General features: G+C 41.9%; 1 protein-coding gene across 1 annotated transcript in view; it reads right to left on the reverse strand.

Annotated features, from left to right (window-relative positions):
• LOC308427790 (cadherin-related family member 3-like) overlaps positions 1–7,978 on the reverse strand; it is a gene marked incomplete at both ends in the record, with an annotated part of 69,212 nt that extends 61,234 nt beyond the window's left edge. Inside the window, 2 exons of the mRNA XM_080926010.1 lie at positions 1,701–1,897; positions 7,936–7,978. Coding sequence (XP_080782136.1) covers positions 1,701–1,897; positions 7,936–7,978 — 240 coding nt within the window. The remainder of the gene's footprint in view (positions 1–1,700; positions 1,898–7,935) is intronic.
• Positions 7,979–11,404: the final 3,426 nt, after the last annotated feature.

The raw sequence follows: 11,404 nt of genomic DNA on the forward strand, positions 1-11,404 counted from the left end.
TATTGTCTCTAATATTTATAACCTAGCTGAGTACTGAACTATAAATATATTTATCCTAGAACAATTTCTAGGTATCAACTACTTCTTATGGCCTACACAGCAACATGGAACTTCACGTGTATTATCTCACAAAATCGTTTTGTCAGCAAGGTAATATGGTTACTAATCATCTCATTTTACAGGAAACAGAACAAAAACACAGAAAAGCAAGCAATTACCTAGGTTCATAAGCAGAGGAGATACAGAGGAAAAGCAAGCTCATCAGTTTACTGCATGATCAAAAGGCAGCAGCAAGACCACAGAGTCTTAGCAGAAGTTTGGAGCTGGGCTTACAGTAGAAGCTGAACAGAGAACAAGTGTAAGACAGTGTTGTACACCAAATTCACAATGGAAGCAAATTTCAATCCCATGGCTTGGCATAAATATCCCAGGTCCTATTAAATACCTCCCTTGTCCCTCTAGACTCTGTGCCCACAGTGGCTAAGAGTGATCCTGTTAAAGCATTATCAGACCGTGTTTCTTTTCTGCTATACTCTGCAGTTGTCCCCACGTTTCTGATGCTTGCCATGCAACTTTGCATTTCCTATGGCTTAGACATGTGACTTTCCTCAGCCAATATCCTATGAGTGGATTTAGGTAAATGTACATGTGTGTTCAAGCTTATTCCCTGGCTTTCCTTTTGTCCTGATAGAATATGCTTTTGCTACTCACTGTGTTTAGAGGCTTGAGGTTTGAGGGACACAAGAGATAACCACAGCCCGTAACCAAACCACTCTAGGGCAGTTCAACTACGTTGCCCTGATGATGTTATTGCACTGATTTGAATCCTCTTTTAGGCCCCAGGGGGACAATGCAGAAAGACCAGGTGAATGGCAGTCATGCAGTAGCCTTGCAGTACATTTGAGTAATTCTGATCATAAGGAACCCAGATCTCTTATACTGAGCAATATTCCTGTGTGAACTTCTCCCAGTAGGAGAATTAGTTTTATCAGAACTAGATAATAGGGAGAACTTCCCAACATATCTCCCAGATTCCACAAGCTCTGTCTTTAATCTCTTTTACAGTCAGATTTCTCACCACACTCCCTGTTCATATCTGGTCCTTTCTCCTTCTCTTTCTACAGGACCCTTGCACATGACCTGGAATGTTTCCTCCTTCTTTTATTCAATGTCTGCCCAATCTGCAGACTGCTTTTCACATAAACTTACTTTAGAGAACCCTGAGTAGATCATATGCCTTTGTTTGGACTCCCACTTATCTGAGAACCTGTATTTCCTTGCCCAGGTAAGATTTAATTTTATTCTGTGTATATTTACTTAATTAACAGGCATTTCTACATGCAACTAAATGTATTAAGAATAAGGCATTACCTTGTATCTGATGAGGCCCAGTAAAATAGGTGCTCTTTTTATTCTCAGGGAATTGGAGAATGTCTGACACATCATAAAGTCCCAAAGAGTGAAATGTTAAATTAACTAAAAGCATGCAAGAGGACCAGGCAGGTTAGTACCCACCTATAATTCCTGCACTTAGAAGGCCAATAAAATAGATCAGGAGTTTAAGACCAACCTAAACTATATAAAACAAACAACACACACACACACCACACCAAACTAAAGAAGCAATAAAATGTAAGGTAGAAGATAGTCTTACTTAGACCTCCTTGGGTATGCTCAAAACTATCTGGCTCTATACTTACATCCCACAGATGTGAGGATCTATGGGACAGCACAAAAGGATGCGCTGTGGGGCTGGCGTTAAGGATAACAGGATCTCCAACTAGAGAAGTGTGAGGTGAGAGAGACATGGTGACCGTGGCAACTCGTGTATGATCAGAGGCGTTTTCCGGGAGAGGGCGGGCATTCTCCACAATAAAATTTGGAGCAGCTAGAACACCTTAAAGAAAACACAAAAGTAGACTTTATATAGATTTCTACAAGGCTTCCCAACCCCTTTCATCTGGGAAGCCCCAGAGGAAAAGCACAGCACCCACTTAGTACTATTTTTTCTTGGAATTCTGAATGGTAAGCTGAGTTAGCTGCGTAGGATTGTTGGGGGCCTGAGACCATTTGTTTCAGGCCAGCTTACAACAACTACTGTCAGTTCTGTTTGTACTGACGGTAAGCAAAAAGGAAGTTAAAGCTACAGAAACCGCTTTATGTGACACAGCCATGCAATGGCACAGCTAGAATTTTAACTCCAATTTGTCGATTCACATCCAATGCTATTAAATGACTGAAACTATGCTATGAATCAGAGTAAAAAGTCGGAAGATCAAAAGTTCTCAGAATCTCAAATTTGGGAAATGTACCTATTTACAAAGTGACAGTAGTGGCTCTGAAGGTGACAGAGGGGAACTGATGAAGGGGGCAGTTTTGAATCTCACACATGCTTTGACTCAGGTCCCAGTCTTCCCTCTTACTGGCCATACAAACACTTAAGCAAGCTGCCCAGTTTTTCTAAAGCTCAAAGCAAGTGCCATCATCCTGTGAGAAATGGCTTTGAACCTCTTGGGCATCCAATCACCATTACTCAAGAGAGAAGCTATGTAGATCACTGACCATCATTCTCAAGATATTTTGTTAGACACTGTGTGAAAGGTTGATAGGAATTGCTTTCCAAGTACCATTGTTCTCTATGCATACCGTCTACCCTGCAGTATTGAGAAATTAATATTCAAAGTCATAATGCATTCAGAGGAAACAGCCACTAAGACCATTACTAAATGAAATGAAACTTACAGAAATCTGTGGTATGAATCAATGAAACAATAAATGCATCCTAAGAGGAAAGTTTAGTGAATCATGTACCTACATAAAAAATTAGGCTGATATCAAATTGATTACTTAATGATGCACCTAAAGGCAATTAAAAACAAAAACAAAAATCATACACTGGAAGAGATAATCAAAATTTGTGCTGAAATTAATGAAATAGGGGTGAAAATAAAATTTGTTCTTTAAAAATATTAACAAGATTAATAAAACTTTAGTTAAATTTAAGCTAAAGAAAGAGAAGACCCATATTAATAAAACTATAAATGAAAAGGCAAACATTATAACAACCACTGGGGAAAATTCAGAAAATATAAAAGATATACTTTTAAAATTTATACTCTACTAAACTTACTAATTTAAAAGAAATGGCAGCTTTCTAGATGTATATGACCTACTCCTGTTAAATCAAAATGAAGTAAATAATTTAAACAGACTCATAACAGCCAAGCAGATAGAGCCAGCAGTTAAACATCATCCAACTATAACTAATATACATCTATATGTACATATAAATTAGTTGTAGTATATATACATATAATATGTATGTACATATATTAGTTGTAGTTACACACACACACACACACACACACATATATATATATATATCCTGCAGGGCCAAACTGATACAATTCTACCAGAGTCTCAAAGAAAAAACTAACATCACTAATTTTCAAAAAACCCATAAAATAAAAAAGAGAAAAATTACTTCCTCTTTCTTCCTGTGGAACCAGTTTCATCATGACACCAAAACCACATAAAAATGCAACAGCAACAAAACAATTAGAGGCCGAGCCTCCGATGAACACAGGGACAAAAAAAACATCAATATAATACTTGTAAACCAAATTTAAGGAAGCATCAAAAGAGATGCAGTGTGTTTCAACAAATACAAATCAATACATGCAACTCATCACATAAATGAGTTCAAAGACAAAAATCACAGATCCCCTCATTAGAGGCAGATAAGACCTCTGTCAAAATCCAAAATCCATCATAAAAACCCAGGAAAACCTAGGAATTCAGGGGACATACCTCAGTACAATGGAGGTAATACACAGTAAGTCTGCAATGGAAAAAACATCAAAGTATTTTTACTAAAAACAGTACCCTACAGGGACATTCACATTTCCCACTGTTGTTCAATATAGTAACTGAAGTTGGAGCTAGACAGAAGACAAGGTAATACAAATAGGAAAAGAAGTCAGAGTTCTTTACTTCACAGATGATCTGAGTTATAGATTTTTTTTTAAAGATTAAAAAAATTCACTTAGAAGACAAGAGAAACCTGCTTTGCTCACACGTTAGGTAACGAGAGCTTCTAACACATTTACTACCTCGGTTTGGTTGGTCCAGTGTTTGATGCTGAGGTAAAGCGGATGTCAGGGAACTTAGGAATTCCCTCTCCCATCTGTTCTCCATTCCCACTCCTGGTTACTAAGCCTCACTGAAAAGTCGAATCACTCAGGAAAGAGACACTAGGCAGATGTGTGCAAACTCCATCTTAGATTTCATTAGTGCAGTGCGCAGGGGCACAGCTTCCACCTGCTGGCACCTCCACTTCGTGGCTTAACGGTGTCCTCTGGCATAGAGAGAATTATCGCACCTGCTCTCCGAAGAGGCCTCTCCTGACTCCTGTAAGGTTTGACACAGGTTTAAATGGTTCAGAGCTCTCTGCAGCCATCAACGACTTCTTCATTCTCCCGCCTGTACAAGTACATGCTTTAGGACACATTCAGTAAGTACCTCTGCTCAAGCTCCATTCTAGAAAATTCCAACCTGGAGTTTGGACCAAGGATTTCCCTCTGTATATTTATTTCATAGCCCGGTTTAAAACGTTTTCTCTATGATTAAAATAAGCATTCCAGAGGTGTGTGAATGCTGACAGTGGGTGGGGGGGTCACAGGGGTGATTTAGTTACACTGGAGCTTGTGACAGACAGATGACTCCTTTGCCCTAACAAGAATATCTAGGTCCTAACCACCATAGTGTATAACATACTGTTATCCAAGAAAGAAGTTGTCTTGGATAACCTGTCCCACCCCATCTTAAGGATTCTTAAAGTATAAGAGGGAAGCAAAAGACACTGAAAAAAATGCAAACATCGAGAAAGATAAGGGACTGATGGCTTCGCTAACAGAAAAGAGACATGAACAACCTCTAGAGGCCTCTTCCGTGCCTTTTCTGGCAGGACTAAGAAGACAGTTCAGTGAGACTAGCACTTGCTGCTCTGTTAGCGCCTGTCTAAAACCTCGGCATCCCGAAACGGAGGCCGAGTCAGAAGAATCCTGCAAGGCAGCAGTCCAACCTGCCCGTCATGTGGCTGCAAACAGCAAAGACCATGTCTCCTGTAACGAGGGGGAAGCTGTGATCCGACACGAGGGCTTACTTACCCCTGCCCTCCAGGTTCGTACTGTGGGCAAGCACGCGTACACACAGAAAATAATGAAGTAAGAATGTTAAACCCCACAGGGTAGGGCTTGCTTTATCAGTGACCTCGTATTTTATGCCCCTGACTCGGTCACTCTGCTCAGTATGTTCCGGCCACGTTTGCCTCCCTATTCCTCATACACACCACAGAAGCCCAAAATGCATCCTTCCGGGACATCTCCGCGCGCTCATCTCCTTTATGTCTCTGATAAAGAGTCGCTGTACCTGAGATCTTCTAGGCACAAAAGAGGCATTTGCACACCTTGGGCACTTTCTCTTACAACTTCACTTAGCGGTCATTTTCTGCTCTACTTGAACCAGAAATCCAGGCTTCAGGAATCAGACGGTCACTTGATTGCTCCCTGCTGTATGTTCCCTCAGTTCCACGAACAGTGTCTGCCCCATAGTAGGTACTGAGTTAATACTTAACTGAATGAGTAACGGAGTGAATAAAGAGACAAGTCCTTGCTAGTTATGCAGATTTTATGTGACACTGAATGCATTTGAAAGCTTGTAAGTGTGCGCCATTTAATTAAGCGATTTTATGGTCCAGTTCTACAGGTTGGAGCATGTAGCCAGGTGCTTGTTTCTGCACCTAATGATGCCTCGCTGCCCATTGCACTGAAGAATTAATTGATTTAACTTTTTAAAGTATACTTTGTGTCGGGGCTGGAGAGATGGCCCAGCAGTTAAGAGCATTGGTTGCTCTTCTAGAGGTCCTGAGTTCAATTCCCAGCAACCACATGGTGGCTCACAACCATCTGTAATGGGATCTGATGCCCTTTTCTGGTGAGTCTGAAGACAGGGACAGTGTACCCATATACATAAAATAAGTAAATAAATCTTTTTTTTAAAGTATATTTTGTGTAAAAAACAAAGGTCTTGGTTTCACAGTAAAACTGCTGTGAAAAGCAACTCTTGTCAAACATCAGGAGCTGATGGGGATCCTAATAAACTGAAAGTGGCCTCCTAGGTCACAAAGTGCCTACTGCTCAACTCATGTAGGAATGTGGGGCCTATTGTTATGTGAATTTAGAAACACGGATTTTTAAAATATGAAGATTGATGAGGAAAATATTTATAAAATTATGTGTAGGTACATGCATATGCATGTATACCACAAGAACTCTGGGTTCAGTCACAGTATTCCATACATTTCAAGAAAGTTCTGCTGGGGTTGGGGAGAGTAGCGCAAGTTTATTGTCCTGGCCAAGAGGCTAAGGCCAGGGACTGTGGATTGGAGGACAGTTCAAGCTATAGTTTGAGACCCCATCACAAAAAAACCAAAACAGAAAGGCACACCTTTAATCCTTGCAGCGTGCTGTAGGAAACAAAGGCAGGCAGATCTCCATATGTTCCACACTTACCAGAGCCACACAGTGAGACTTTATCGCAAAAGGAGAAGAGGAAGAAGAAGAAGAAGAAGAAGAAGAAGAGGAAGAAGAAGAAGAAGAAGAAGAAGAAGAAGAAGAAGAAGAAGAAGAAGAAGAAGAAGAAGAAGAGGAAGAAGAAGAAGAAGAGGAAGAAGAAGAAGAAGAAGAAGAAGAAGAAGAAGAAGAAGAAGAAGAAGAAGAAGAAGAAGAAGAAGAAGAAGAAAAATGAGAACAAGAAGAACAAGAAATTGTAACTACATTATTGAATCTTTTTTTAAAGATGTAAAGATGATTTTACTTAAAGTACTTCAAATATCATTTCAAAGTGTTGGATAGGTATTAGTAAGACATGTTATATGCTTTTTTTCATGGAAAGTAGAATCTGTTACTTTAGTCAGTAAGAAAATATATAAAGCAGAGTAAAACTTAAAACAGCTATATATCCTTCCCCATCTTTCCAACTCTACCATTTCTACCTGTAATCTCCTTGCTACATTTTCAGTATATGAATTTCCATGACTGTCCAGCACATTTAGCTATGAATCAAACAGACATTTTAAAGCCCACAGTATGCCCTTCGCCTGTGTATCAGTTTTCGGCTGTGACACTATGGCTCAGACAGTGAGGTTGTTTCAAACCCTGGACAAGCTGGCATAGCCCACCCTGTGCCCTGAGCTCTCCAGCCCAGGGGCTCGGCTGCCCTTCCCCCAAGAGGCTCCTCCCTCTATAAAACAAACATTTTGGTTACTTGTCCCTTCTTTTGTACCGTTGGCTTCCTGGTTTCTGTACTTGGCTCCTCTCTCTTTTTCCTCCCCCTCTCTCCACATTGTTCAGGGTCATGGTCACCCTGGGCTCTCCCAGATGCGTGTGACTCTAGCTATGTTCTCCCGCATGTCTATAATAAACTTTCTTCTCTACCATACATAAGAGAAGCCATGTCCTTTCCTTCCCCTTTCATTATTATTATTTTTCACGCAAGCACCAGTTATTTTGTCTTCGGGCGATATTTCCCATAGTTCTTAATATTACAAACGAGCCACACATATCTTTTTCACTGCCCAGTTCTGTAGGTAAGTAAGCCTTCCACGGGTGGAAGTTTGCCTTCTGAGGTTCCAGATTTTGGACATAAGTAGAAATGGCCAATTGTCTCCCAGAGAACTTGCCCTGATGCCCATTTATAAACTGCATCTGTGAAAATGTCTTGATAAGAAGGTAGATTATCTGGTGAGGAAATCTCCATGAGGCAACCATGGAGCGCCTGAGTTCAAAGGTCATCCCCAACACATGCTCTAGAGCAAGTGAAAAGGAGCCCAAAGGAAGACAATCCAGCCATTGCTTCAAAGTGGGAAGCACTAACCTGAGGCAGCGAGCAATACAAAGAGGAAACGGGAGGGAAGCATGGTGGATTCACGGTTCCAGCCGCTACAGACACACTGCTCCAGCCCTCAGTTGGCTGACTTCTAAGATGTCCACAGTCTTGCTGCAGAGTCAACTTATTGAAACCTGTTGCTAGGCACCAGTACACATTCCCCTAATCTGCAAAATGACACCTTCGGTGTGTGAGGCTAAAGTTCCAGCAATAGGTTTTGCCTAAGACAGGTAGGAAAAGAAATCTCTGATCCAGGAGTCAGAGGACGGTGGGTTGGAACAGTATGTTTGGGGTGGGTGGTGGAGAATGGGGTGTGTCTGAGATGAGGCAGTGTGCGGTAGAGGGGAGGTGTTTGAAGTGAGGAGGTGGGGGATGGTCAGCATTAATGGGATCTTTTCAGGAAATGTGCTCCCTGGGCTCATTTCATTAAGATTCAAAAGGATTTATTTACTAGTGACCCCACCCCTCACTCTCTTCTTCTTCGTGATGTGTTCCTTACACCCAAGCTTAAAATCTAGAGCCACTTTACCAGATTTACAGAGGGATTTCATGTTGCTAAGCAGAGCGGATTAGAGAGGAAACGAAAAACCAGCCTGAAAGTGGCTGGGAGCCATCCCTTGTTAGGACACTAAACCTGGAGCAGTAGAAGGATCTGCTCTAAGACTACCAGTGGCAAAGACCTGGCTGCTCAGAGAGTTCACACAAAAATGTGTGACTCAGTAGCATTTGGTTGGCCCAATACTTTACAGTTTGCCAGAGTTCCCACCCCTCCCTATTACACCCCATTGCTTCTTACAAATCCATTCCAGGTTCCTGCAGGGATTCTTCCTTGCAATCTCTAATTTAGAGAATTCAATCGATTGCTATCTCTATAGGAGTCAACTGTTGCTATGGTTACTAAAATAGGATTATGCAATCTCTTGTGTGTTCAACAGAAGGATATTGCTGAGAGCAAGGAATGCTGTGTTTGAACCAGATTTTGACCTGTTGTAGATGGCTCACTGGTTTTCAGAGGGACATCTACAAATGGTCAGGAAGTGCTCACATAGGAATGGATCCATGCCATGTGCTGTTGAAAAAAAAAAGAGGTTTATGGGGAATCGTGGATTTGTACTATTGTCCTTAGCTCTGCTTAATGTTCCTTAGCGAACCTACTATACTCTTGCTTTTGAGTTGTGAGCCTTACTCAATAGCTGACCATCATCATAGCCTCAAACATCTATGTTCTTATACTTGGGCTATTGTAACACCCTAGTTCAGTCGCCAACTCTGTCTCTGTTTCTGTCTGTCTGTCTCTCTGTCTGTCTCTGTCTGTCTGTCTCTGTCTCTCTGTCTGTCTCTGTTTCTGTCTCTCTCTGTCTCTGTCTCTCTGTCTGTCTCTGTCTCTCTCTCTATCTCTTCCTCTCTGTCTCTCTCTCTTTCTCTGTTTCTCTCTGTCTCTCTGTCTCTCTCTCTCTGTCTCTCTATCTCTCTCTCACACTCTCTCTCTATCTCTCCCCCTGACTGTACACCTGTCTGGAGACCTCCCCATTTCTATCTTGTGATTCAACTAGTTACCTCCTGATGCCTTTTGCACGGGTGCTGTCTTCACTGTCCAGTGCACTTCTGAGCACTAATTTTAAGACATAAGTGCACTGTTCTCCCATGCGCCTATTCCCACTCCCGACACAGTGGTCTCTGCCACCGTGTTTGCCTAGTTCACATCCACCTTCCAATCTTGCTTACGTGGTTATTTGTTGTTTGAATTCCTCGTCCAATTCTTATTGTAGTTTGTCACCTTTCACACGAACTGTCTCATATCAAATGCCATGTCTCTACAAGGCCTTCCTTGGTCCTTCCATAACATTTCCTGTGGTGGTCTTTCAGCATCCTTCATCAGTTCCTAAAGCAATGTATTTGTAAAAGTGCCTGGAGCGTGGGTTCCTCCTCAAGAATTGTAAATCCTGGCAGGGATCACAAATAATTTCTATCCAGACTGCTTCCCACTGCCCAGAAAAAAATATACATGAACCACTTCCTGACATCTGCTAACTTCCTTTCTCCTCACTCTGAAGATCAAGCTGGAACTGCCTTAGGCCGGTTTCTAGTTCTTTAGCTTATCATATGCACATCTTCACACAGCGGACTATTTATTTCAGCCCCCATGACCCCGGTGAGAGGCTTTCCTGGTGCTCCCGTTACCCCTCACCCTGTCTCTTTGCCTTAACACTCCTTGTATTTTCTTCAGAGCATTCCCTACATGTAATTAGGTGAAATCAGCTTCTTCACTGTGTTTGCGACAGGTTGTCTCACAGCACTTTAAGATAGTTCAGTATGTGTGTGTGTTTGTGTGTGTGTTTGTGTGTGTGAGGGTGGGGGTAGGGAATTCACCGCAGCTTCCCTGAGGACTAAAGCAGTGCCTAGCAACTACTGGGCCTTCAAATATTTGTTGAGGATTGAAAGGCAGACTCCACCCTATTGGGAAGTGTGGTTGATTATTCTTATTTTCAACACAAGAAAATTGAGTCTCAGAGTTTTCTTCCCTTTCCTAAGATCCCGGAGCTTATTAGGTATAAAACTAGGTTTTAAATCTAGCCTGACCTCAAAACTGCTACCCCGTGTGCCCTTCTTACCCCACCCCCTCTTTTTTTAGCCAGATTCTATGCTTTAGGATTGTTCCGTGAACTATTGGAAGTCACAAAGGTTTCAGCCTATATCACACAGGTCAGCCTGCACACAGAGAGACATGTGCAAACATAAACACACACTCACGTAAATAAAAATGCCTCTCTCTTCCTGACATAAAACCGATCACAGCCAACCACGCGTTTGATTGAATCCTACAAAATAAAGATACAATAACAACTATTATGTGAAAACGCCTCGTTGCAGGAGCTGCTCGTGTGTGTATCTATTCATTCTATTACCTATGATTCTCACCAAGAGGAAACCCAGACCTGGACTGAGCTCCAATCCACGTGACCAGAGCATCTCAGCCACAGTATAGTACAAGCACCTAAAGTGTGGTCAGTAGTCACCTGCCTCCTGAGACATCTGCATTTCTTGCTACTGCTATTTCTACTTCGCTTGAATCTCACTATGAAGCTATGGCACTCGCCTTTGAGAGATGAGAAAAGAGGCGCGATCACGTGACTGTGACGGGACTCAGTCCGCAGCCTCAGGCTGGAGCAAGAGCTCAGATGGGTTAGCGTCTGAACACACCATCGTAACACCTCAATGTTGGGATTTTATTCCTGCTTTTTCTCTACGAACTGAGTTTTGAACCCAGAGTCTTGAGGGTCTTAAGTGTGTGCTTACTCCTAAGTCACCCCCAGTCTCTTGCTCCCTCTAAAGTTCTACCAGATATTGAACCGTACAAAATCGCACGGACCGAAATGATCAGCATCACCTGAGACTGTTAGACATGGGTGTTTATCTCGTCCCATTTCAAAAGTACGGAGTTGAAAGCTGCGTTTAA

The sequence above is a fragment of the Micromys minutus genome, assembly GCF_963924665.1.
Source record: "Micromys minutus genome assembly, chromosome: 12".
Taxonomy (NCBI): Eukaryota; Metazoa; Chordata; class Mammalia; order Rodentia; family Muridae; genus Micromys; species Micromys minutus.